Here is a 25,964-nt window from a genome sequence, read left to right as displayed (position 1 = left end):
GAAAAATCCCTTTATATTTGGATAATTACAACCATTCCTCTTAACTATGTATTGTCTTCCACGTCTATCCTTATGGTGTCAAATTTACCGACTTAATGAGATTTGTTTCGTAAAAAATACATAATTGAGGGTGTGATTGTAATTATCGAAACAAGAGGGTTTTGTTTAGCAGTTTGAGCTTAGTTCAGGGGGCTGGCCGTAATTTGCCATAAAAAGAAAGAAGAAAAGGCAAAATGGAAAAGGTCAAGACTCGCGGAATTATTGGATTGAATTGGAACCCCACTCATCCAAACTCAAAAGCTGAATCCCCTTTTTTTCTTGTACAGTTGAATTAGGTTTTACGATAGAATCACTGTTTTTCAATTCTGAATTTCGAATTTCGAATTCTCATACCTGAAAAAAAAAATTGAAAAAAAAAAATCAAGCCGAAAGGAATTACGAGAAATCGAATTCAGAAATGGCAACTCCATGTTCGCATACATTTCTGGCGTTCATCCTGAAATTCCTGAATTTCCTTCAGGCGTTTGTTGGTGTGGCGATAATCGTATGCTCTGCTTTTATGCTCAATCAATGGCACCACCACCACCACCACCACCACCTCCAACAATTTCCTCCGCCGGCGGACGTCATTGACCTTCTGAATTCAGCATCCGGCGTCGTTTCTGCACACGATGACTCGCTGCGCTTCGATTTCCACTCTCTACCAGCTCCTTGGTACTGTTCGTTTTACATACTTGGTGTTGATGATTTCATTATACTTTTTTATTTACAAGTCTGTATTTATGGATGGATAGGTTTATATATGCATTGATGGGATTCGGGATTTTGGTGTGCTGCATCACTTTCATTGGTCACATTGCTGCCGAGGCGATCAGCGGATGTTGCCTTTGCTTTGTATCCTTTTTCCGATTATTTTTCTTATGTACCTCTGGTCATTCTAGATAATTTATTTTAAGTGTGTGCGTAACTTTGATGTTGATAATTCAGCTCATTTTTTGAATTTTGTGTTAATTTTCTGCTTCTGATCAAGGTTTTAACATTATTAGGCCCCATAAGTTAGTAGAACAACACGAAATTTGTGCATTGTTTCATAAGTCAAATTGTTTTGATCGAATGAGGATGACAATTGAAGTATTGTGGAGGCCGAAAGACTTCACCTGTCATTGTATACTTATATTCCGGTATTTTTGTTAATGAGCACTTCTAAAATTCTAGATGATAGAGAAATATGAACCTCCGTTGGTCATGGAGATACGGGGAAAAGGGAAGCAGAAAAATATGAATTACTATTTCATTTTATGTCGTAATTATGATAAATATTGAGAATATCTAAATTAGAACTATGGATGTGGACGGTGATCAGATTGAGATATTTTTGGGTCGGTCAATTTTGATTATCAGTCGGTGTTTGAGACATCAAAATGCGGCGTTGGAAGAATGTGTTAATCGTTTTGTTATATCATCAAGTCTACATGAATTGCGAGGCTTCAGTTTTAATCATTTCATAACATTAAATTAGTTTCTAATTGAGTATATATTTATGTGTATATTCTGCAATTTGTTTTTTTGCTTTCAAATTTTAATGAAATCTTGGTGAAACTCAAATTCGTGGCCAAATGCAGTATCCTTGACTCATAAATTTCACAGTACACTATGCTCACTACAATGTTTATTCTGTTGGAAGCGAGTTTGGTGGCTTTCATTGCTCTCGATCACCACTGGCAGAAGGTATAACCTGTTTATTATTTATCGAGGTGCTCGTTATTCATTTTTGTCTCTTTACCTATGACAGTGTGACTTCAACTCTTTTTTTTTTCTCAGGATATCCCAGTCGATCCCACTGGAGAACTTGACAGTCTACTTGTCTTCATCAAAGACAACGTTGATGTCTTTATGGGGGTTGGCATCGCAATTGTTGTTATACAGGCATGTCTTTGTCCTCCATTATGGCATATTGGTTGTAATTAGTGTTCTCTTCTTTTCACTTGGTGGATTTTACTACCAAAGTTTTTTGTTGACGTGAAATTTACTTGGTATTTTAGGTCACAAGGATAATATTCCAATTACTTCAATGCAAGTATTATTTTTTATCAAATTAGAAAATGAGGTATAATAGAAGCTAATGCAGGCAGTTAGTATATCAACTTGCGTCATTTAACATTCCATTTCATATATCGGTTCACAAGAGAGTTAGTTTATGGAGGTAACTTAAAAACTGCCGTAGATCTTGAGGATATAACGCTCTATATTTTGCTACAAAAACAAAGTTTCAGTAACCTTTAGTTATTGTTTTTCGTTGAATAACCTCTTGTTCGTAGAATAACCATGCAAATTCCTTCAGTGGTGAAAATCTCATCTACATATAAACCTAGTGGCTTCATTTAAGTTTGTCGTCTCTTCATTTTGAGGTAATATGCGATGGGTTTTTATAGCTTATTTTGAATCGGCAGCATCACCCTGTTTCTCTGATTGCTTGGTCCTTTACCAGCATCTATGGGACTATGCAGAGATCTTTTCCTGTAATTGCATTGTATATATTTTGCAAGTTGTAATTTGTGCTCGATGTATAGCAATCTTGCTGGTGCTATAGTACTTGTTAACATTGCTCGTGCTTAGTTTTTTTGCACTGCCTGATTGAGGTTGACTCTTGTACTTTCAGGTGTTATCCCTGCTTTTTGCAATAATACTGAGATCATTGGTTTCGGAACGGAGAACAGATGACGACATTGAGGAAGAGTATGGTTTTAGGGGTAGTGCGAGGGAACCACTGGTTGCTCCATATTCAAGCCAGACATCTCCTTCAATTAGAGGTGATTCCGATATCTGGAGTTCAAGGATAAGAGATAAGGTACGCATTTGATAATCTAAACAACCCCATGCCTGCAAAAAAATTACAAGAATTAAATAGCAATATCATCAATTAGTTCATTCTTTCCATTCGACTATACATCTCTCTTTACTCGTTGAATTGCTCTAACGAGAATCTAAAATCACGTTGCAGTATGGACTGAACAGCGGTGATGCAAAACACAGTTTATTGAACCAGAACCAATCCAATGATGTTAAGCAGTGAACTGATTTTTGAGGATACGACAGATCTCTCGCATCAAATTAATTTCGGTGTGTGTTCGTTTTCCTTATTGACCAGCATCTCGTGCCATTTAATTCTTTCTTTTCTTCTTCTTCTTCTTCCTTCCTGATTTAGCAAAGTTTGAGGTAAATATGTCTTCCAATCAATTTTTTTTTGTGTCCCCTAATTTCTTTATTGTATATTGGTAGAAAAATGGTGTGAAATGAGTTTGCACAATCTGTAACATAAAAAGAAGAAATTGGAGCTCTTGAGTGTTGTTGCTATATATACATCAACATGTATGTTTGCTGTAATTGTTCAGAACCCAAGGCTTTGGCTACTGATTATTCAAGACTTAATTGCAAAGACCCCCTTGTGTTGTTATGTCTGATTGCCAAAATAAAAATAAAAATAAAAATTAAATAAATCCATGTGTTAGAAAATAGCAAGTATTATATTCCAATTTTTGCCCCAATCATTTCATTACAAAGCAAATAAACAAATATTACAAAAAAATATTAAAAAAAATAGCAAACTCACTGTCACTGTCATATAGCTGTTTTCCCACAGACATGAAATCTCAGTCCCTATCATCATTTGCATTTCAATGGATTTTATCCCTACAAAATAAATAAATAAATTTCAAAGACCAAATTACAAATAATTGTAGTATTAAGATTGTAGCAAGTGTTTGTCACCTAGTCAAATTTTCAAAAGAGCACCTGCTGTTACTGCTCACGTAAAGAATAAAATATCTTTTTATTTTTGCCTATGTCCTTTTCACAAGTTCGTTGTCTTCTTTACCCGAAGAGGTGACAGCAGATTAAAGCGTGTTTTCTTTTCCTTTTACACGCTTCTTCCGCCTTTTTTCTTTTCTTACCCAAATAAGTGACGCCAAGGATTTGTAATATATTAATTTTAAAAAAATGTCAATCTCAAGACCAATTCCAGAATTTGTCTGTAAAAAACACTATATTTAAAATATATAAAAAAAATCTATACATTCATTCAAAGCATGCGGTTTTTAGAAGACCAGGAAACCTGTGGGCAGCAGATATATTTAAATACTATGACTATCATATCTATATTTTATGGATTAAGTTAATACCATTCTTATGTTTTTTTGAGAAATACAAGTAATGTACAAGATGCAACGATTTGCATCGCTGAAAAACTAGGTACGGGACGACGGGACAACTGTCGAGTGAAAAAAATACACATTACAAGAATAAATAGAGTTGTGAATTAAATTAAATAAAAAGGATACAAGTTAATTTCAAAAATCGATCGTCCCACACTACCTGTCGAATTCAACCAATGCCTCCTGCACAAGCTCTTCCAGCAACTTCCCTTCGATTTCCTTTCCTAAATTATCCATCTCCAATCTAAAATGACGATTCCACCCCTTCCCCACCACCTCCTTTCTCACCACCCTCTCCACCATCAGACAGGTGTCGTCTCCACAGTCGTCCACGTCCTCCGAGAACCATGCGTTCATCAAAGCCCAAACCTCGTCCCCTATAGGTTTTTGTCCTGAATTTGATCCATACCCTGTAATCTCGATTAGTGCTGAATTTACGCAATCGAACACTAGCCTTTGAATTGATCTCCCCTGCCTTTGCTTGGCCTCGTGCAATTTGTTCTCGTTTTTTAAGTCGACGTACTTGTCTCTTAGTGATGGGTCTAATGGGCTTTCGGGTGAGTGCCATTTTGCCAGGAAAGAGGTGGATTGCATCTCGCACTCGAGACCGGACACAGATAATAGTGTCTTGAAAAAAAAGGACCATTCTTGATTTTCATAGGTTTCATCATGGGTGGTGGTTAGCGATTCCTCTGTCGGGTGTGATGTGGCGGTGTTTATACATGAATCATCCCATGATAGGGTGCGAGCTATGGATCCTATGAGTGGTGATTTGTCGATCAAATTTGATCCAATAGAATTATGTGGAGGATCAACTCCTGATACTGATGGTAGGAGAACGTAAATTAGCGATTTAAAGAAATACATAACGAAAATTATGTATGAGAGAAATTAAGGACGAGATGTACCGTGTTGGACCGGCTTGATACAATGTCGAAACAGTTTATCTGTATGTTCATCCTCTCCGAAGGGTGAATCTAAGACGGATATTGGACTTGGCTGCTCCTGGTTTTCACCTGGATTTCCAGATGCAATAGGTTTTGCCGCAGCAAATCCAGTCTGCAGAAAAAAAAATGTATAATATAGTTTCCACCTTTCCATTTTAGAAATTGACTTCGACGATGATTTAGTGAAAACCTCTGCCAATAAATCTAGCAGCAGCTCTTAATCGATACACGCTAACTTTTTAGTGCAAAAACTAAACTAAAACTAGGAGAAATCCGAATAAAAATATGCGTTCTATCGTACATCCGGCGAAAATATTAATGAATTACCTCCGGAGATATCGTGCCCAGCTCGCCAATTAGATTCGAGGAAGATGAGTTACTTGATGGCTCCAGCAGTCCTGATGAAGCATGGTCGGACCCTTTATCACCAAGACTTTCACTTCTATCACAGTGACTTTCTCCAGGACCAGAGTAGAATTCATCTTCGGTTCCGAATACAAGAGATTTATCTTTGCCAGTTTTTTTGTTCCTTGAAAAAAACAAACTTGAAACTTTCCCTGTGAATGATAATTTCACACTTCTTGCCTTTACATCCTCCTTAGGAGATTCCGGTTTTTCCTTATCTGCAACTGAGACATTAAGCCTATTATCAATCTGGATAGAAGATACAGGAACAGACTTTGACCTCGTTAGATTTCGTGGTGAATAATCCACATTTCCTTCTTCTCTTGATTCACTGACTAGAAAAGAATTTAAATCCATGGGTTCTTTACTAGAACTTCCTTCCTCCTCCGGAGAGGCATCCTTTGTCTCAGAAAGAGCAAGCATTTCTCCTAATGTGCTCGAGCTTCTCCGAACCGGTTTTTGTTCTTGACAAATCCCATTAGATGCCATCATGGCCCATCTTTCAGAGAGACGTTTCTTTGCTTCTCTGCAAACTGATGACTCTGGAGAATACGACGCCCGAGTAAACGAGGATGATGAGTAAGGACTACCAAGTCTATTGACATAATCCCACGAGTGCCTAGATACAGGGGACATGACTTCCGAGTCACTGAAATTACCATCTGCATAATCAATTTCTGATTTATTAAATGAACTTTCGTCACCTACATAACCATTGGAGAATACAGAAGAAATCAAGGTTTCATCTCTGCGGTGCCTACCGAGTTTTTCATGAATTTGTTGTGTGATTGCTTTAGCCATTTCTCTTGATTGTCGATTCTCTTCATCTTCCACATCCCCGTAAAAATCTTCACTGTGCAGTATCTTTGGCAGTTCTGACAGAAGGCCACCAACAGCATTAACAGCATGTGGTTTACCATGGGTGGTTGGTTTTAGAACAACTATACGCGTTGGTTCAGGGGAACTTGCAGGAGGAGAGTTTCCTGGATGGATTTTATCTAACCCATTCAGCTGAAATAAGGAACCCTTTTTCATTTGTTTTCCATTTATTTTCTCCGGTCGAGAAATATCACTATCGTCTGCCATCTTTGAAGGTCTAAGAACAGTGATCCGCCTTGTCTCTCGAGGAGGAGGAACGGATTCCCGGCCGTAAAGATGCTCGGAAAAAAATGAATCCGGTTCTTGCAGACACTCAAGAAACAAGTCTTTATTTGAGCTCAAAACTTCTAATGCATCTTGGAATTGCTTAGACTGACGGAGTTTTTCATCCATAGACAGCCGTTTTGCTTCAATGAACTTCTGACGAACGAGAGCCATCTTTTTGTCAATTACAGTCTCCTCGTATATTCCCTTGTGCGGTGGTTTCTGTGATTGCTGTAATATTCCATCAACATCTTTGTATTCTTTTGGATCTACATAGTGAAAGAATCCATTTTGCTGCTCCCAGTAACTCAAAGGAATCTCTGAATGGCTTCGAGGATGACCTCTAGAATGCCTTCTTTGTATTGCGGAGTCAGGTTCCTGTCGAGGAAGGGCATCAAGTCCCATTAGTTTGGCAACTAAATTAGGTGGGTCCCGTCTGGATTCGATTTCTTTGGACATCTCTTGGGCTATGAGCATTTTCATCGGTGTTCCGTTTGATTTTCTGTTTGAGGAACTGCTCTTGAACTCCGATACAGTCTGCAAGCTCAAAAAGGCACAATATAATTAGTATGGAAGTGAATCAACCAAATATATACACACAAGCTTCTATATGCAGCTCTTAGATATACTAATAGTTCAGAGACTCCACCACTTTTTCTTCTGCCGAATCACCAGATAGACTCATCCTCGATACATCTGATCTGCTCCTTGAGAGTGAGGAACCTGTGTCATTTGACAATGTTGACATCATGCTCTACATATTAGCAATAACATGATAACGAAAAAATCACATGGCCCAGTCCTGAATAAAAAAACTTATGAAGAACAAGAGTGGAACCTATCACATGAAAAACACCTTCACATGCCCAAAATCATGTAGGCCACTCAAATAACTACATCATGTACTCAATGTTATTCACATCTGCCAATGATTTAGTCCACACAGCTCTTTCCAAAAGGACAGTAGACGATAAATTATCTACTAAATGAAAAGAGCAGGAATGTAGACTAAATTTATAAGCCTAAATAACCTTCAAAAGCATGCTCCAGAAAGAAATTATTTGTTTAATGATATGAGATATCTGATATCTCGAAAGGAAAAAAACCCAAAGCACAGTACAAAAGAACAGAAAGAATAAGCACCATCTGCATGCGGTTTATCTTGGAGCAGCCTGTTGGCAGGCACCTCTGTATTCAACTCGAAGAGGTTCACCATTCTCCCCAAGCATCCTGCGTATTTTTTCTCTAAATTGCTGTTTTTGCCGTTGTGATGAATACCGTTCATGATAATACCTGGTAAGGAACATCCCATTGCATCAATTACCCAAATTAAAAAGGAAAAAAAAATATCTGCTAACAAAATTGATGACCAGAACAAAGGTAAAGCCATTGTCAAAGATGGAAACAGATAAACGTAACCTCTTCAATCCAGAGAGAGAATAAAATATTCATATTAATTAGAATGATGAGAGCAAAATCAATCTTCCATACCGAAAAGAACTTGATACTCCGGAGATATAATACAGCTAATGGAGAAGGATAGGATAATGGAAGATGGCAACCCTGGATTTAAAAAGCCAAATCACTAGAGAACAAATTGCATAGAATATTGTGAAAAAAGGAAAAGGAATTAGTGCAGAAAGAATAACAACGACAACACTCCCCCTGCAAATGGCGATATATAGCATATTCCCATGAAATCTCACATCAAACAGTTACTACTCTCTACAAATTATAGATTGAACTCTTACTTCCTTCAAAATTCTAATTAAACTTCAGATTCAAGGCACCAAACATGCTAACCCCCAATTTTAATTTCATATTATGCACACAAAACTAAAATAAAAATAAAAAAATTCAAAAACCATTATACTAAAAGCTGGCACCACAGCAGAATGAAAAAAATCCCCAAACAAAAAAAAGATAGAATCAGATTCGATATAATTAATTTACCTTTGAAAAACGAGATTGAGAGACTGTACAAAAGGGGGAACCCGACGAAACCGCAGAGGCTCCGCGAAAAAGAGAGTGCGCAGAAGAAATACGATTTCACCGGCAACCGTCAACAATGTCAGCAGCTAAACAATCCACAACTACTAATTTATCCACACGATGTTTTATTATACAGAAACAGTGACGAATAGCGCGCTCAGGTAAAAAAAAACTGCAGATACTAAAAAGCGTAGCATTTAATTACAATATTCTGATATTCCGGTGAGAATGTGGCCGGAGATTCGCCGGAATTTCAGGCAGCTGATATCCATGATTTTTTTTTTTTTGGCTCGAAGTGAGCTTTCGTTTTTTTTTCTCATCCACCGACTGTGTGTCGGACTCGACTCGCTTTTGTTTATTCTGATTTAATTATCACTTTCAGTTACGTAATGGTATCAGGTGCAAATATATATAGTATCTTATATATAAACGGAGACATTAATTTTTATTTTATTTTTTAGAAAAAACGGAGACATTAATTAGAATATTAAATAATCTGGATTATATTAAGATATTTATGCCTATTGGTCCTTGTTCTTGCGGGTAATTATTTTTAAGTCCCTGTCCGTTTCATTCATTATTAAATAATTTGTTATATGTACCCCAAAGTTGGGACTAAAATGAGTCATACAATCATATTAGCTAATTCGTGAGATTTAATATTTGATTGTATTATTATTAAAGAATGGAAACTTATTTTATAGTTTTTTCCTTTTTTGTGGTCAAATAATTTTCGCACAAAAGAAAATTGCAAATTGCAAAAATGTTTATGATAGTTGACTTTTGTCCTCATATGGACCATAGGAGCTGACAACTGGAAAACTGTGCCAAAAAAGTAATATAATTTATGTGCAGGGGGGTTCCCATGCAACTGCGGTATAATGTTAGGTGCATTACAATTATCAAAATAAAACATTCTTAATCACTTCTAATAAATACAATATTTATTCAAAACTAGTAAGTTCGTATAAATAATTTTCTTTTTCTGGTCCCGACTCGATAAAAATATACTAAGTCATTAGTTCGATAATTTAATATTTTACTAAATTAATCGAATTTTGCTAGTTCCGACTTTATTAATTTGTAGATGTTTAACTGAATATGTTTGTGCACGTATGAAAAGTGAAAATTGAGAGAATCGAGAGAAGAAATAATAGCCGTTGAAATTGTGATGTAACACAAAGTAAGGATCCTATGGGGAAAATTAGGGAGCAAGAGACCCTACCCTCAACCACCATGGACTTAATCTGCTAGAACTGAAAAACTAAAATAAAAAAATAAAAATAATAATAACAATAACAATATCAAGAAAGGAGAACAAAATTATTTTTAGGAATTGTAGGTGTAATCCACAAAATTGGAAAAAAGGCCGAACGAATCGGGTTGGGCTCGAATTGATTTATCACATATTGAATTATTGCAATTGGGCCATTATTTCATTGTGGTATGAGGCTCTAATACTTATACAACAAGCCCTTCTTTTTAATTTTTTTATTTTTTTTATTCATACTAATAAATAATAATTCGGTCGAAGGTTTGTGATTATAATATTAAAAATATTGTGATCTCGAAATCTAGTTAAATGACAAAGTAGAGATACAAAAAATGTGTGGAGATGAGATTATCCAAAAGAATGGGATATGGTAGCCAGGTGGCGGAGCCCCATTGGCTAGGTCAACAGGATTGCCATCTCACAACAATCCCAGTCCAGGAAAAAGATATCCCCTAACACAAAAATCTCCTCTCTTTCTTAAATTATCTCTCCTTTCTGCATCAAAATTAATACCAGTGTATAATCAAACCTACTCCAACAGCAAATTCTAGAGAGAGAAACAAATATAAAAAAGAGAGAGAAAATGGCAACCAACAGCATGGCATCTGCTGCATGTGGATTTGTGGTGGCGCCAAATGTGGCAACCACCACAACCACCACCAAGAGCAGCATGCTTTTCTTCTCTTCCAAGACCAACAGAAATTCAAGGCTTGTTGTCCGGGCCGAAGAGGCAGCGGCGCCCGCGCCAGCCGCCGATGCACCGGCTGCCGAGGCCCCTAAAGCCGCCAAGCCCAAGCCACCACCGGTTGGCCCCCCAAGAGGCTCAAAGGTTATATAATTAATTAATTATTATTTTTGTTTTTTCATTAAAAAATAAATAAATTTAGTGACTCGAAATTGTGGAATATTCTCAGGTAAGAATTCTCAGAAAGGAGTCGTACTGGTACAAGGGCGTTGGCTCAGTTGTTGCCGTTGATCAGGTGAGATCATAATTCACACACACGCACGCACGCACACACGTGTGTATGTGTATAAATATTTTTATTTTTATTTTTTTTAGGTGTATTAATTAATTAAGGGTAAACTTCATTTTACCCACCTGAACTATACCCAACGTGTAGAATACCCCCCTGAACTTCAAAATGAACCAAAACGGTCCCTCCTGATTATTGGTCAACGTTAAAAACCGTTAAAATGTGTAACACCGTAAGTATTGGAGTAAAACCGTTAGTTTTAAAGTGATTTTACATATATGCCCTTACCATCTTCCTCCTCCCTTCTTCTCCCTCTTTCTTCTTTCTTTTTCCTGCCTCTGTTCTTCCGATTAGCTAACACCCAAAATTTTATCTTTTTTTCATCAATTCTCTCTCTCTCTCTCTCTCTCTCTCTCTCTCTCTCTCTCTCTCTCTCCTCTCTCTCTCTCTCTATGAATCACCAAAAAACCTAATTAATTCCCAGTAATCAACCATTCAAGATTCGAATCAATGGGTTGTTCTCCATCTACCGCGCAATCGTCTCCACAAACGGGTAAAAAACAATTACCCTTAAATCCACGGCGTCGCCACCTTTCTTTCACCACCACCACCACCATAGTCATGGGTCTTTCCACCTCCGCTTTCAACCTCTTTTCTCACCACCAATACCTTCAAGAAATTCAAGAAGAAACGCAAAAAAATGGGGCGATTTCAACAAAGCCCCAAATCTGAAGCCCTAATTGATGTACATATCCACCCCTTCCCTTTTCGACTGTGTGGAGAAACAAAGCCAGGGATGGGAATGGTGCTTTTGTTGTTTTGATTCCTCCGTTTGTCACCTTGAATTAGTCATGCCATGAGAATGAAAAAAATGAAAATACCCAGACACAAATTTATTGTTCTTCAATCTATTTTTTGATTAAAATATTATTGTTCTTCAATCAAGGTTATGAATGTTTGCCATAATCAATTTCTGCAAGTAGAAGAGAGATGAATACGTATATATAGTATATTATATACATAGAGAAATGTATATATATACACACACGCATATAGATAATAAAATAAATTAAGGGGTGAAAATGTCAAATCAAATGCAAAAAATATTAAAATAATTATAAATTCAAAAGTCAAAGTGCCAACTCAGCCAGGGGAGACGGATTTTAAACGGAGGGACCGTCTTGATTCATTTTGAAGTTTAGGGGGGTATTCTATACATTGGGTATAGTTCAGGTAGGTAAATTGAAGTTTACCCATTAATTAATTAATGTGAAATATGCAGGACCCCAAGACAAGGTACCCAGTGGTGGTGAGGTTCAACAAAGTGAATTACGCAAATGTATCCACAAACAACTATGCATTGGATGAAGTTGAATTAGTTAAATGAGCCATTATTATATGATGATGAAATGCTCACTTCTCTGTATTTTCAACCTTTTTTTACACACTTTAGTACGTGTGAATTCTGTATCATACATTTTGCAATCATTAATATATCAACCATGCTCATATTAATTTAATGTATATGTATCTATTCTCCACCCCAAGTACAACTTCTCTCGACTGATTTACGAGCTATTACACGAAAAACGGAATTTACCCAATGCAGATATGTGCACTATCAAGAATCAGACAAAATTTGGTATACATATATGCATAATGTCTGAAAAGGAGGTTTGTTAATTACAATAATCATTCCAAATCAGATTCAACAGAATGGGGGGAAACAGAGTATTCATACATTATATATGTTGTATGTTTCGTTGTGGGACTTTTGAGAAGTAGGGGATTAAACTCTTCCATCCATGCCATCGAGAAGACCGGACCACATGCCCTTGACAGGTGGCAGTTGCAGAATGAAAGCGTTCCACGGTGGATAACCTACACCACTGCCTCGAACACGCCCATCCATCCGCAGAGACAAATACCTTCATATATAACATTGTAATTTCTTCATCAAACTCAAGAAAAAAAAAATTGATTTTCAAACAAGTAAAGTAAAATAAACGCGCGATGACAGAAAAAAATGGCTAAAAAAAACACGAAATTCGATACTCACACTGGAGATTCAGGAGAGACGTTAGCCAGTTTCTTTTGTTCATCTATCCACCTGTTTTGTCGATTGTTTCAAAAACGATAGAAGATCAAAATCAAGAAAGTAAAAAAAAAATGTTGGAGAAGTTTATGTTCTTCCTCTAAATTCCATATTACTGCAAATAAACTTACTTGGTCCACTCAGCAGCATAAAGAGGAGCCAGCTGCCATAGACGTTTCCTTTTAGCATTAATCTCCTTCGTCTCTTCCGTTTCTTCAAACTCAAAATTAGGTCTATTTCCGTCGGTACAAAACGGTACAACAAGCACCCCTCTATCTAGAAGATCCCCAGAGAATTGTTCGCTGCGTTTGAACGACTCCTCGATGAAAGGAGTGGGACCCGCAAGGATGACGAGGCGAGCGATTCCCCTGAAAGCATTGAGTGGACGAATCCTCTTCTCGTCTATACGAAGCTTGAGGTTCGAGAGATTTTCCTCTCTGGAAAGACGAGCTACCTGAGCGTTTTTAGCATTGTTCTCCCTGTAATAGAGAAACGCGAAAAAAGATACCGCTCCTACATCTATGCCTAGACCGCTGACTATTTCCGGAACTTCAGCTGCTCGTGATGAATTTGATAGGGCGGCGATTAGCCGAGTGAGAGCTATGAATCCTCCGAGTGAACCGCTTGCTATAAAGGCGAGATAAAAGAACATTCGAACGGAGCGGAAGGGAGTGAGCACTTCACTTCGTATTTTGGCTGTTGAACTGAATTAATGAAAAATAAAACGATGATTACAAATGACTACGAGGCTTATTAAAACACAAACGTCGGTACAGAACATTTTGATTTGAGAGGAAAGAACGGTAAAGAATTAACATAACACTTGTAGCAAACGACACATAATTAGATCTTCGCAAATTCATCGTTTCGAGTTTGAGCGAGCCAATCAAAAGAGTTCTAGATGCAATACATGGATTTCTAACGAAAGTAATCAGTAAAATGAAGACGAGGCTCCTACTAACACAGGTTAAAGTCCTCTTTTCAGTTGAAAGTCAGATTACAGAACAATCAAACTAAATGTAACATAAGTAACCAATCATCTACTTCAAACCACAAATGAGAAGACTGAAAATTTAATAACAATCTCTTGAAGACAACTTAATTAGGGCAAAGACTTCCTTCAAATGAAGGCTTCCATTTTCAGTATGCGTCAAATGGCACAGATGCACGGATGCATACTAATAGTACAGCTCAAATATTTTCTGGTTCAGTGCTGAAAAACTACAAAAATGTAATCGGTAACACATAATTCACAATTTGAAGTAACCCTAGCAACCGAAACAAAGGCAATTAAATAATGGATGCCAATTGTTTTTTTTTTTTCCGTCAAATTATTGGCGATTTGGTTAGAAATTTGGGGGAAAATGAGGAGACCTGATTTCCGAGGAAGATGGCTCATTGGAGGCGGAGCAGATGACGGCGGATGATTCTCGACTCCTGTAGCGCCGTATGGAGTGTACGGAGGTGACGGCGAAGTTGTATGTGGTGATGTGGCGGGAGAAGCCGAGGCATTTAACAGTGGGATTGCAATTAGGGAAGTCAATTATAACAGTGGCGAGCCGCGCCACCGCGGCCATGTATAGCACCGCCGAGCAACAGCAGCGGAGGAGATGTGGTCGATTCAGTTGGGGCCGGGGGCAACAAGTGTGAGCCTATATGTATTCTGAGGTTGTTATTTTCGGTTCTCCTGGATGATCTCTATGCAGCCACGGTACAATCTAATTAATTAATTTCCTCTCTCTTTTTTTTTTTTTTTTTTTTTTTTTTGGCTTTATATATTAAGGGTAAATCACTTTACCCCTTGTACTTTGGCTGGATATCAGTTTACTCCCTTGTACTCTCAATTGCATCGATTTGCTCCCTTGTACTTTGGTTCGATATCACTTTACCCCCTTCTACTCTCAATTCATCGATTTGCCCCCTTGTACTTTGGCTCGATATCACTTTACCCCCTTCTACTCTCAATTGCATCGATTTGCCCCCTGTACTTGAAAAATTGTCTCAATGTGGCGTTCGTCGTTAGTTTTCAGACCTTTGACCTTAACACTGTTTGATCTAACTTTGAAACTTAAAAAAAACCACCCCTCCCAGTATAAATAATTATTAAAAAAAAAAATTTGTGGCTGGTGTTTTGGACTATGTTTTCTCGCTGTCTTGAATTTTTTAATTTTGTTTTTTGTTTTTTTTTTATTTTTAATTTTTTTTAATAATTATTTAAACTGGAGGGGTGACATTTTAGTAATTTTCAGACTTAAATCAAACAGTGTTAAGGTCAAAGGTCTGAAAACTAACGGCGATGACCACATTGAGACAATTTTTCAAGTACAGTGAGACAAATCGATGCAATTGAGAGTAGAAGGGGGTAAAGTAATATCGAGCCAAAGTACAAGGGGGCAAATCGATGAATTGAGAGTAGAAGGGGGTAAAGTGATATCGAACCAAAGTACAAGGGAGCAAATCGATGCAACTGAGAGTACAAGGGTTTAAAGTGATATACAGCTAAAGTACAAGGGGGTAAAGTGGAATTTACCCTTATTTTGTTTACATGTACATATACAGAATTAGTAAGGGGAAATGGAAACAATAATAAATTTATGTGAAATGTCTGAAATGCCCCTTACTTTATATTATTATTACAACTATACTTACTTAAGAAAACGTTAACGCTTATAAAGACGTGTTGCAACAATACTTATTCCTCAAAATGATTTTCAATATTGTTTATTTCACCATAGCACGTTTTTCAACCCGGGTGTTTTCGGACAACATCAACTTTATATTCGAAATCACTTAAAGTCGCAACGTTTGTTGAATTCTCATAATATCCATTCCTAATATCCATTGATAGTTTTATCTACAATTAAGAATGCAAAAACAGACGAATCGGACTGAAAAATATTATTCCAAAATCGAAAATATTCAGATTCGAAATCGATTGGAATTGAAGATCCCATTCCAAATTCCACTCATAATGTACATTGATCAAATATGCAATCAACCCAAAAACCATAACAACTCTCCCAATGAAATCAAGATTAGTACATGGCACAACTCTGTTGTACTACATAATCAATCAATGTCTACTTGAAGACAATACATTCATTCACTTGCAGTACAAGGAGAAATGCAGAGGCATAATTTTCTCTCGGAACTAACTCTCTGTCTTTGTAGCTCCGGCTTGTGATAGCAAAGACTCGAGCTCCCCTTTCTGATATAGCTTTACGGTATCTGCACCACGAAGCAAGGAATAGAAAGTTTGAAACCGAATATATCGCAAATACCAAGGAATTCAAAAATGTCGTTTTACGACAATGTTGCTTATGTCTCATCAAAATATCAAGTGAATACTCGAATTGCAAAATCGGATACAATAGTCTACTCATAAAAAACCGATTGATAAACGACCACAAGGAGTTAGTGTTCCAAGGATCGAATGTGTTTCGCCTCACTATATTTTTCATAAGAAGGAACGAAAGAAATACCTGTACAACCACCAATATGCTTTCCCCCTGTCGTGACAAAAATAAAATATAAGATGTAGACCAATTATATTACGGCACCCTATTGATAAGGGTAACCAGTTATACGATGCAATGCAACTATTGATAGGCAAGAATCTCGTCTATGAATCAAATGAACGGATATTTTCACTTGCCGCAAAATAATGAAGTTAGTTCGGCCGTGAACGTACGAATATGTGTAGGTTTTGGTTCTTTTCTCTGTAGCAGTGCACTTAATATAATAATTTAAAGGTGTCTCGTTTAATTATTAGATGAGAGCATAGTTCGTTTTAGATGGAGGAAAAAAAAACATTATTAATGGTTCTTACCTATAAACACATTGGGAACAGTATGCTGTCCAGTGAGGCTCTCCAAAGTTTTCTGCAGTTGTGCTCCTTGCGAACCTGAAAAGAAACGAGAGAAATTTCACGTAAAATATCATACTCATTAGGCTCGTAAGTCGTACCCCGTTTCAACTTTTATAAATTTGATTCTTTTTAACTCCAGCATTCAACACATCGAAAATACGAGTAGTTAGTGATATGCTTCAATCTTCACCTTGAACAAGAAAAATAAAATCAATTTTAAATGTAAATAATGGTTTTCGATTCTTGTTTGTTCTTAAATCAAATTCTTTGTCGAACATCATAATGGTCAAAGCTCTACTTCGAAAATTCTCAACTATTCGAATGTCGTTTTTGGCAGCAATATGTTTATCGAAATGGATGAACACAAAATAAACAATATTGATCCAAGTGGAAACTCCTACTACAAAACCTAATTTTTTTTCTCGATTGATATTCGTCGGAGATAAGTTTCCGACTACAGAGTAAACATCATTGTCAGACTGTAAGAACCAAATTTAAATGGACAAAGAATATAAAACCCTAAAATCACATCAAATCTGCCAATAAGAACACATAAACAAGAAAAAGGGGATAAATAAATTGTACCTAGTTGGTCCAATTCAATAACAAGTGTTTCAGCACCAAGTCTCTTGAACAGAGATTTCACCTCCGAAGAATACCTAATTAAAAAAAAAAAAAAATTAAATTTAAAAAAAAAATCAGAAATCAATTCATATTAATAATTCAACCCAGTAACAGAAATCCCAAAATTAAGATAAACAGGAAGATAAAAAACATGATTCCCCAAAAAAATCAAACAAAAAAGAGCAGAAAAAATAATCGTGTTTTCGGATGAGCACTTACGAACACCAAGTTTTGGAGTAAACCACGACTGGGTTGTCAACAATGGTCTTCTTCACGGTGTCTTCCAAACCCGACCCGGATGAATCAGAGCCCATGGCCCGAATCTGACGGAGCCCCGCATTTTTTGAGGTGGTTCTGCAACCCGAAGAGTTGGTTCGGGTAAAATAAGTTGAAAATCGATTGTGCACACGAGAGAAGGATAGGATTTGGGTGCCGAGAGAAGACGAACGAGGCGAGAGAGAAACGGAGTCGAAGCCTCTGATTGTGAAGCGAGATGTTGCCGCCATTGAAGCCATTACCGAGAAGAAACAAAGGGGGAAAAAATGTTTTCGCTCCTTTTTGCCTTATTTTCTTCTCCGGCCTGTTCCAATTATCGTTCAGGCGTTAATTATTGTTTGCCCCTTCAACTTTATACTTATTGTAATTTGTCCCCTTAAACAATAAACATATACATTTTTTACCCTTCTTATATTTGGGCTTTCCAAGCATATTGTATTAAAAGCCCACTTCTCATAAAAAAAAAGTATTAGAAGCCAACTAATATTTGGGCTTTCCAAAAAGACTCTCTTGGGCCAATATACTATAAATTTATTTACGTACACTTGTAATCTTTCTAATTTGGTTAATTGTATATCAAGTCAATTCAATTTGGTCAATTGTGATCAGCATAAACTATTCATTTAAAGGTCACAAGAGGAATCGACATTTGAGCAGCAATAAGTGGAGTCGTCCTTTCGACTAATACTTTAGACACGTGGAAGCAATAACCTGTGTTGTATGTTAACGAGCGGATCTCTTCTTTAGCGGATTCGAATATTTTTGGGTTGTCCAATCGACATTAGTAGTAATTTTCGACAAGCGTAGCTCTACTCTTGCGGGCTCAAATACTTTTGTGTTGCTCAATCGACATTGAGCAGCAACGAGTGGAGTCGTTCCTTCGACTACCTCGGACGAAAGACAGTAATTCTAGCCATTCCATACTTTATTGGGCTCAAAGAATCTTGGATTGACCAATCGACATTTGCATTAACACCGTCAAACAATACAAAATAGACAACTCATTTTCCACGAGAGAACAAACAAAAAATTATATTGAAAAAAACCCCTTAACACACACACACTGACACAAACAAGAGACACAAGTAGTGGCATAGAATTAGAATGAGCAAAATAAAGTCCCATGTGGTAATCTGTAAACATAAGTTGGGGATGTCTGAAGAACAATATACATTTTTGATGATCCCATTATATATATATATATATATATATATATATATATATATATATATATATATATATATATATATATATATATATATATATATATATATATATATATAGCTGCACAAACAGCCAAACTAGAAAAACACACACACACACACATTGCAAGTGTGGAAATTTGAGTCAACACCACTGACAACATATATATGTTCTCACATTTAAAGAGAGTGTGGATAGTTAAAAATAAAAATAAATAAAATACAATATATCAAATTTGATAATTTTCTTGATTTATGGCATCATGGAGAACCATGTGAGTTGTTTTTTTGTCTTTGGGAAAAATAAAATGCAATTTAATTTCTTCACATTTTTATTTTTCTTTCCCCATGGAATAAAAACATGGATAATATATATGGACCACAAAGATGATGAAAACTGGAAACGTCGCGGTTGCGTTTCTGTTTTGCACTCTTTGAAACTACGTTACTCCGATAACAACAACAGCAGCAGCAACAACAACAACGTTAATATATATGGTTTGTTGAATCGAGTACTATTATAAAAAGGAATGTACTTCATAAATCATAATTATGTAAGACCCGTGTCGAATTATATGTTCAAATTCATGCATATGAATAGCAATCATCACGGATATCTAACAAATCTGATGTGATATTTAGCTAATTACACTGATTTAGACAGTACAAAATGTGTGGCAATTTATGTACATGTTTGACATTGATATAACATTATAGAGGAATTACATCAAACAGGTTTCGTGGTGTAGTTGGTTATCACGTCAGTCTAACACACTGAAGGTCTCCGGTTCGAGCCCGGGCGAAGCCATAAATTATTTTTATTTTGGTCAAATTTTATATTGTATTGTTTTTAACAAATTGCTAAACTAATAAAATTACATCAACAAGGTTTCGTGGTGTAGTTGGTTATCACGTCAGTCTAACACACTGAAGGTCTCCGGTTCGAGCCCGGGCGAAGCCATTAAACATTAATTTTTTTTTTCTGCCTCGTTTCCTTCAATATAATTAAGCTGATTATTTTTTTCAAAAAAAAAAAAAAGAAAAAGAAAAGGAGCTAATTACATATTGGGATTTCAAATTTATGACAAGTTTGAGTGCTTTGAAACTGAATTAGAACATTAATTATGATTAACATGGAAGATTAAGTTTTAAGCTTAATACTGAAGATTATTGTCTACAGAAATTCCACGAGGCAGACCCTTGAGATATGAATCTCATCCATGTGCAGCTCACCAGAAAATGTAACATTTTCTATTCATTTCATTTAGTCAAATAGTCACAAAAACAAAATAAAATAAATTAAATTAAATAAAAAAATACAAGAAAAGAATGTGCAAACAGCCAACTTGAATCAAGGCTTATCCACATAAAACAGATAGAAATATGTTGCCATCTCGATCCAGATGCTATACCTGATGAAATACATCGAGTGATTCTGCACTATCGATCTATAAAACCCCCGAATAAAAGACAAATATTTAATTAATACAGTATTATCAATTAATAAAACGAAGGCTTAAGGAGAACTCAATGAGGTTTTAGTATTTATTACAATGAAAATGATTTGAAAGAATATATAAACACCACAATTGACCATTTGGTGATAAAATGCTGGACCATTTTTCAGTTTGGAAAAATTTGGTGCTTTGATAGGGAAAGAAATTAAATAATGCATGTAAGTCGATTTTTTTTCAAAAATAAATAAATATTTATATATAATAAGAAAAAAAATCAGCAAAATAATTACATCAAAGCATATTTATTACTATATGATAGGTCTTATTCAGTTGTTTGATGTGATTAAGTGATTAACAATTTTAGAAGAAAGAATGATTTGATGGGGGAGTTCCACAAATTTCGAATTATTATCATAATTAATTGTATCGATTAGCAAACTCGAAAACAACTCGTCTTAATTAGAGGGACATTCCCCCCCTGTTTAATGACTTGTTCTTATCAGTCGATTCCCCTCCGCTCGTTCGTTCGTCCACACACAAAAATACACACACCCATGTTGGTGCGTGCAGTCTGTAGCATAGATTGCTACACTTAACCGGCCTTTCGCGAGTCGAAAAAATGGAGGGAAAAAAAAGACTTCTTTTTTCATTGAATTTCTTTGATCAATTATACAAATTGTACATATCTAATTGAACAAGTCAGTAGTAATTAAAAATAAAAATAAAAAAAATTAACAAAAAAAGCCTCATCATCCTCTGTATACTAAAACCAAGATGCCCAAAGAACATTCCAAAACTTGGGCTTTTTTCCTTTTTTCTTGGAGAGGGCTATGCTATCTGCTTTTTCTTTGTATAAATATCTCACATTTTTTTGTTTTCTCTATACAAGATTTGTTTTTTTGTTTTTTTTTTTACCGAAAGAATTTGGAAAGAATCGAAGCGGCCCCGGTTAATCAGAAGGTGGAAATGCATCTTCGATGAGTCGGGACTTTTTGCTTCTTCTGCTTCAAATCATCCTTCCAAACTTTGGCAATGTCTTGAGATATTTTTACAGAATCTGCAGATGCACCGGCTAGCCCTCTCCTCGTAAATCCGACTGCGTAAAGCCCGGCTTTTCCTTTCCATGCATTTGGGAATTCGGCTTTCGGCATTCCATTCTTGGAAAAGAATTCACTTTCCTGTAATAATAAATCAATAATAACATCAGCCTTCTATTCCCAAATTAAGAAATAAAAATTGAATCTTGATGAAGAAGTGAACGTATTATTACCTGAAGCCAGTAAGGTACATTGCTGCGATAGCCGGTGGCTAAAACGACGGAGTCGATTTCGAGGTTTTCGCCGTTTGTGAGTTCGACCGAGCCGCATGAGAATTTCTTGATTCCTGGTACTACTTGAATTTCTTTTGATCGGATTCTTTCGAGTGTTCCGATGTCGAGAACAGGGGTTTTGCCGTGTCGGTTCTTGAGCTCCAACGGGCCTACGGTGGGGCGTTTAAGCCCGTATTTCTCGATGTTTCCGAGAATCATCCATGCGAAGATTAGCATCATTTTGTCCACAAGCCATAGTGGCAGCCATTTCAGCATAAACATTGCTAGCTCGAAAGTTGACTTCCCAAATATTTCTCTTGGCAAAACATGAACCTGTAAATAACAGAGTATGGAAAATTCTGTTTAGTACTCAAATTCTGATTAAAAAAAAATTATGAATTAAATGTTGAATTAATCAAATTAATTATTGTTGTTGTAAGTACTTACCGAGCTGCGAACAACCATGGAGGGTTTAGCATCGTGGTTGCAGAGATCGAGAGAGACTTCCATGCCGGAATTACCACATCCGACGACGAGGACTTTCTTCCCCCTGTAATTCTCGCCGGACTTGTAATCGCAGGCGTGGATCACTTCTCCGGCGAAGTCCTTCAGCCCGTCGATCTCGGGGACGACGCGCTCGGCATTCTCGCCGGTGGCGACCACCAGCATCTGGCAGATGTACTCGACCTCCTCGGCGGCGGCGCCGCCGCCGGAGGAGGTGGTCTTCACCCTCCACAAGCGGCAGGGCTCGTCGTACTTGGCGGAGACGACGGACTCGTTGAACTGAGGGGCGATGTCGAAGTTGGCGGCGTAGGACTCAAGGTATTCGACGAATTGCCTCTTAGAAGGGTACTCTGGGTAGTGTTCCGGGAAGGGGAAACCGGGGAGCTGGCAGAACTTCTTCGGCAGGTGGAGCTTCAGGCGGTCGTAGGTACGCTTCTGCCACAGCGAAGCAATGCAATCGGCTCTCTCGAGGATGACGAAAGGCACGCCTTGGTCTTTCAGTCCGGCGGCGACGGCCAGGCCGGAAGGGCCGGCTCCGACGATGACGGGGCCGTTCACCCAAACGCATCTCCGGGAAAACATATCGGAATCTGTGAAACTAAACATTGTTTGAATGATTTTTCTTTTGGTTTTGGTGATGGATTGTAAGAGAGAGAGAGAGAGAGAGAGAGATGTTTTAGAGAGAGAGAGAGGGATGTTTGAGTATGTTTTGGAATGAAGGAAGAAGAAAGAGGTGGAGGGGGTTATATAGAGGAGCTCTCTGCCCATAACTGCTGAAAGAAAGATGCATGTGATTTGAATGTGGGGGTGGGGGGTGGGGGGTGGGGGTTTAATTACTTTAGTGTGGGCCCCACTCTCAAATCATAAGCCAAAGTCTTCCTTGTATTATTTTATTTTATTTTTTGGGATTCTTCATTCTTCATTTTCTTTTTACATTTTTTAATTTGGTGTATGTATATTTAATTGTATTTTAGATATAAATATCAAATGATTTATCTCATCAAGAATTTAAGATTTTAGATATATTGGTCATTTAATCTAAGTCATACCAAATGAAAATTTCATATCTAAATGGCTCAAAATAGATCATACACGAACCTAAGGGGCGTATTTGAGATATTGTAGGACTTCAGACACTACCAATTGATAATAGTCTTACAGTGCATGCGTTATATACAAGTGCACGCGACATTTGATTGTGGGTTCGACGTGGATAATTGTTGTCAAAATCAGTATAACGGATATGAATACCACATTATTTAACTCACTAAAAGTTTAAATTGTTATGAAATTAGTGGGGTTAGCTTATATTTTTTTAGATTACTTTTCCATTTTGTAACTTTTGGAGAATTTAAATGGTTTTATTTAGTTGTTGAGCCAGAAAGATGATTCTTATACTTAGGCGGCACATTGATTTTCTTTTTGTATATTCTTTCTTTTTTATCAATAATTAACAACTTAACTAATATACCAAAAGTGGGAGTTGATTCTCTTAAAATTATGAGTATATATATATATGTCAATCATCACTTATTTTATGATTTTAAAAAGTTGTACCACAAAATGTATTTTATTACACAACTTTATTTTAATTTCATACTTTTCATGATAGTGTAATTATATTTCTATAAAATGTTTTATTTTTTCTTTCCCCTTCAAAATTAATAATAAATGCTTAAGTTAATTCCTTACAAATTAAAGAGTCATAAAAATCCCAAAAAATATAATAAAAAAAAACAATTATAGTAAAAGGATTAAGGAGAATTAGGGAAGAAATGAATGTTGTTAGTGTCATGATCAAGTTGATTCAGGAGGGCCCACAAGAAATCCAAGAAGGAAAAATCTGATGAAGGTGGAGCTTACCTGGCAATAGTCAAAAGGGTGAGAGTAGGAAGAGCACGTGGAGTGGAAGCACCAAAATAGGAGTGGCGATAAACACCATCCACCACTTATTGGACCCCCCACCCCCACATTGCCGATTGTGACTAACTCCGTTTTGTGCACACGGATCCCCTTACCGCCAACCCACACTTCACATTACGTACGTGGTCACATCCCACATTTTTTTATTTATTATTTATCTACTTATAAATTCAATTTGTTCTTTTTTAAATATATTTTTTATTTTCTCTATAAATGGATAAGAAGAATTTCTTGGACAAATATTTGCATTTAAATATTTAATTAATACTATTTGCATTAATAAATTACTACTTAGCTAGTTAAATTTTGTGGCCGTAAACTAGCCACAAAGTGTAAACCTAAAAAGTTACCCCCAACAGTACAATAATGGAATATATTATATATAATAATAATTAATATCTAAGTTGACACGCGTCCTCATGACATGCAAGAAAAGTATATAATATAAAGTATTTTCAAGATTCTAATATCATGCTTTCATGATTATTAATATATATGTTAATCACTTTGGTAACTAGGGTTTAGCTGATCAGGCACTTTAGTTGTGTACGTTAATGATAGGCTGTGCAGCTAATTTAACTAATAATTAATATAATCATTTTTATTAATTTAATTAATATATACAATATAGGGTTTTGAGAAAATAAAAAAAAAATGATGATTGCAGAAGGATATATGATGCTCCCCTAGCCACTTGGAGTTTTTCAAGACTAGTGTAAAATTCATTGGAAGAAGAGAGGGATGCATGTGAATCAAACTTTATTTTTCATCCACTTCTCTTCTTTTCATGAATGAATTCATATATATATATATTATTACTATATATATATTAAATTTACTAAAATTAAAGTTAATTAGTTCGCAACACTCTTTTCTTGAAACTCAAACACACACATGCATGCATACACACTCAAACAAATTAAGAGAGCTTTTTTATATCCGCCCATGCAGGATTTTGATAAGGATGTGAGTTGTATGATTGTATATATATTCTTTATATATATACACAGTCATATATATATATATATATATATATATATATATATATATGTATGTATAAAATGTATGTATATATAGGTTTTGCTTTCCACCACCCTTTTGGCTGGTTGCTCCACCACAGCCAGGTTGTGAGCTCTTCTGGAGCTTTCTACTTTTGGATTATAAATTGGATTTTATTTATTTTTAAATATATTTAAATCTAATATAATAATATTATTGACCACCTTACTTTATATTGTGGCAATTATTAATAAGAATTATATTAATATATAGAATAGCTAGGGTTTTTCACCGCATATATATATACTTTTTTCTGTTGGCCGGCTGTACTTAGCATGAGAAGAAAGATTAAACTAAGCAAAAGGTTTCTGATAATATCTATAAATCTATAATTATGAGTTGCACTCACGCGTGGTGTATACCTAAAGTTTCTTATTAATTATTATATTAATATATTGTTGAAATTATTTTTAATACAGTACTACTATATATAATTAAGAGTAAAAAGCAGTTTACCCCCTAAACTATGGCCCGTTTTGCACTTTACCCCCCAAACAAAAAAAATTTGCACGTTTTTACCTGAACTCGTTAATTCGTTGCACGGTGCCCCCTAAACTCAATTTTCCGGCAATTTTAACCGGAATATGAAAACATGTGCTTTGCACGTGAGACTTTTAGGGGTAAATTCGTCCCTTCACTTGCATCTTTAATATTAAATACAAATAAATATTAAAAAAAAAAAGAAAAAGAATAAATAAATAA

At 36.1% G+C, this 25,964-nt stretch overlaps 6 protein-coding genes and 2 non-coding genes across 18 annotated transcripts; 4 read left to right on the top strand and 4 right to left on the bottom strand.

Annotated features, from left to right (window-relative positions):
- The first annotated feature begins 245 nt into the window (after positions 1 to 245).
- On the top strand, positions 246 to 3,384 carry LOC105951585 (Tetraspanin family protein). The gene is made up of 6 exons (XM_012975044.2): positions 246 to 714; positions 795 to 894; positions 1,648 to 1,728; positions 1,822 to 1,926; positions 2,660 to 2,848; positions 3,002 to 3,384. Exons 1-6 carry the CDS (start codon positions 458 to 460, stop codon positions 3,071 to 3,073), a joined length of 804 nt encoding a protein of 267 aa, XP_012830498.2. The 5' UTR covers positions 246 to 457; the 3' UTR covers positions 3,074 to 3,384.
- A 743-nt stretch (positions 3,385 to 4,127) lies between these two features.
- Positions 4,128 to 9,251, bottom strand: TRM20 (methyl-coenzyme M reductase II subunit gamma, putative (DUF3741)). Of its 11 annotated transcripts, none has more exons than XM_088816365.1 (8): positions 8,660 to 9,095; positions 8,198 to 8,269; positions 7,850 to 7,999; positions 7,356 to 7,429; positions 6,325 to 7,243; positions 5,486 to 6,225; positions 5,120 to 5,270; positions 4,128 to 5,035 (listed from the first exon to the last, which is right to left on the bottom strand). In XM_088816365.1, exons 3-8 carry the CDS (start codon positions 7,989 to 7,991, stop codon positions 4,368 to 4,370), a joined length of 2,694 nt encoding a protein of 897 aa, XP_088672491.1. In that variant the 5' UTR covers positions 7,992 to 7,999; positions 8,198 to 8,269; positions 8,660 to 9,095; the 3' UTR covers positions 4,128 to 4,367. The 11 variants fall into 11 exon arrangements, with proteins under 11 accessions (XP_088672491.1, XP_088672492.1, XP_012830487.2 ...); XM_088816366.1 differs by having other exon boundaries at positions 4,128 to 5,029; positions 8,660 to 9,092; XM_012975033.2 differs by lacking the exon at positions 8,198 to 8,269 and having other exon boundaries at positions 8,660 to 9,138.
- A 953-nt stretch (positions 9,252 to 10,204) lies between these two features.
- PSAE-1 (Photosystem I reaction centre subunit IV / PsaE protein) lies at positions 10,205 to 12,465 on the top strand. Its single transcript, XM_012975061.2, has 3 exons — positions 10,205 to 10,800; positions 10,886 to 10,951; positions 12,228 to 12,465. Exons 1-3 carry the CDS (start codon positions 10,555 to 10,557, stop codon positions 12,330 to 12,332), a joined length of 417 nt encoding a protein of 138 aa, XP_012830515.2. The 5' UTR covers positions 10,205 to 10,554; the 3' UTR covers positions 12,333 to 12,465.
- Positions 12,466 to 12,573: 108 nt separating this feature from the next.
- Positions 12,574 to 14,786, bottom strand: LOC105951595 (LOW PSII ACCUMULATION-like protein). Its single transcript, XM_012975053.2, has 4 exons — positions 14,415 to 14,786; positions 13,172 to 13,744; positions 13,005 to 13,055; positions 12,574 to 12,873 (listed from the first exon to the last, which is right to left on the bottom strand). Exons 1-4 carry the CDS (start codon positions 14,615 to 14,617, stop codon positions 12,735 to 12,737), a joined length of 966 nt encoding a protein of 321 aa, XP_012830507.2. The 5' UTR covers positions 14,618 to 14,786; the 3' UTR covers positions 12,574 to 12,734.
- A 1,135-nt stretch (positions 14,787 to 15,921) lies between these two features.
- Positions 15,922 to 18,159, bottom strand: LOC105951623 (monothiol glutaredoxin-S10). The gene is made up of 5 exons (XM_012975075.2): positions 17,752 to 18,159; positions 17,494 to 17,567; positions 16,870 to 16,944; positions 16,523 to 16,549; positions 15,922 to 16,268 (listed from the first exon to the last, which is right to left on the bottom strand). Exons 1-5 carry the CDS (start codon positions 18,045 to 18,047, stop codon positions 16,192 to 16,194), a joined length of 549 nt encoding a protein of 182 aa, XP_012830529.2. The 5' UTR covers positions 18,048 to 18,159; the 3' UTR covers positions 15,922 to 16,191.
- Positions 18,160 to 19,744: 1,585 nt separating this feature from the next.
- Positions 19,745 to 19,818, top strand: TRNAV-AAC (transfer RNA valine (anticodon AAC)). The gene has a single exon. It is a non-coding gene; the product is annotated as a tRNA-Val (tRNA).
- A 79-nt stretch (positions 19,819 to 19,897) lies between these two features.
- On the top strand, positions 19,898 to 19,971 carry TRNAV-AAC (transfer RNA valine (anticodon AAC)). Its single transcript has one exon. It is a non-coding gene; the product is annotated as a tRNA-Val (tRNA).
- Positions 19,972 to 21,087: 1,116 nt separating this feature from the next.
- LOC105951619 (putative indole-3-pyruvate monooxygenase YUCCA5) lies at positions 21,088 to 23,041 on the bottom strand. The gene is made up of 3 exons (XM_012975069.2): positions 22,224 to 23,041; positions 21,738 to 22,109; positions 21,088 to 21,645 (listed from the first exon to the last, which is right to left on the bottom strand). Exons 1-3 carry the CDS (start codon positions 22,884 to 22,886, stop codon positions 21,421 to 21,423), a joined length of 1,260 nt encoding a protein of 419 aa, XP_012830523.2. The 5' UTR covers positions 22,887 to 23,041; the 3' UTR covers positions 21,088 to 21,420.
- Positions 23,042 to 25,964: the final 2,923 nt, after the last annotated feature.

This window comes from Erythranthe guttata, chromosome 4, assembly GCF_056151865.1.
Source record: "Erythranthe guttata isolate IM_541 chromosome 4, IM_541, whole genome shotgun sequence".
Taxonomy (NCBI): Eukaryota; Viridiplantae; Streptophyta; class Magnoliopsida; order Lamiales; family Phrymaceae; genus Erythranthe; species Erythranthe guttata.
Note: the sequence above shows the minus strand (reverse complement) of the source record. Positions and strands in the feature narration are given on the sequence as shown.

Bases quoted from the DNA above. Each gene is read 5' to 3' on its own strand.
- LOC105951585 (XM_012975044.2), top strand. From the start codon at position 458: ATGGCAACTCCATGTTCGCATACATTTCTGGCGTTCATCCTGAAATTC. The intron at 715-794 runs GTACTGTTCGTT...ATGGATGGATAG, and splicing joins CACTCTCTACCAGCTCCTTG to GTTTATATATGCATTGATGG. The intron at 2,849-3,001 runs GTACGCATTTGA...ATCACGTTGCAG, and splicing joins GTTCAAGGATAAGAGATAAG to TATGGACTGAACAGCGGTGA.
- TRM20 (XM_012975021.2), bottom strand. From the start codon at position 7,991: ATGAACGGTATTCATCACAACGGCAAAAACAGCAATTTAGAGAAAAAA. The intron at 7,430-7,849 runs GTGCTTATTCTT...CAAATGACACAG, and splicing joins AGATAAACCGCATGCAGATG to GTTCCTCACTCTCAAGGAGC. The intron at 5,271-5,485 runs GTAATTCATTAA...TTTTTTCTGCAG, and splicing joins TGGGCACGATATCTCCGGAG to ACTGGATTTGCTGCGGCAAA.
- PSAE-1 (XM_012975061.2), top strand. From the start codon at position 10,555: ATGGCAACCAACAGCATGGCATCTGCTGCATGTGGATTTGTGGTGGCG. The intron at 10,801-10,885 runs GTTATATAATTA...GAATATTCTCAG, and splicing joins GCCCCCCAAGAGGCTCAAAG to GTAAGAATTCTCAGAAAGGA. The intron at 10,952-12,227 runs GTGAGATCATAA...TGAAATATGCAG, and splicing joins CAGTTGTTGCCGTTGATCAG to GACCCCAAGACAAGGTACCC.
- LOC105951595 (XM_012975053.2), bottom strand. From the start codon at position 14,617: ATGGCCGCGGTGGCGCGGCTCGCCACTGTTATAATTGACTTCCCTAAT. The intron at 13,745-14,414 runs GTCTCCTCATTT...TCATTAATTCAG, and splicing joins CCATCTTCCTCGGAAATCAG to TTCAACAGCCAAAATACGAA. The intron at 12,874-13,004 runs GTGAGTATCGAA...TTATATATGAAG, and splicing joins GTCTCTCCTGAATCTCCAGT to GTATTTGTCTCTGCGGATGG.
- LOC105951623 (XM_012975075.2), bottom strand. From the start codon at position 18,047: ATGGCTTCAATGGCGGCAACATCTCGCTTCACAATCAGAGGCTTCGAC. The intron at 17,568-17,751 runs GTAAGTGCTCAT...TTTTTTAATTAG, and splicing joins TACTCCAAAACTTGGTGTTC to GTATTCTTCGGAGGTGAAAT. The intron at 16,945-17,493 runs GTACAATTTATT...GTTTCTTTTCAG, and splicing joins TATTGAATTGGACCAACTAG to GTTCGCAAGGAGCACAACTG.
- LOC105951619 (XM_012975069.2), bottom strand. From the start codon at position 22,886: ATGTTTAGTTTCACAGATTCCGATATGTTTTCCCGGAGATGCGTTTGG. The intron at 22,110-22,223 runs GTAAGTACTTAC...TGTTATTTACAG, and splicing joins CCATGGTTGTTCGCAGCTCG to GTTCATGTTTTGCCAAGAGA. The intron at 21,646-21,737 runs GTAATAATACGT...TTATTATTACAG, and splicing joins ATGTACCTTACTGGCTTCAG to GAAAGTGAATTCTTTTCCAA.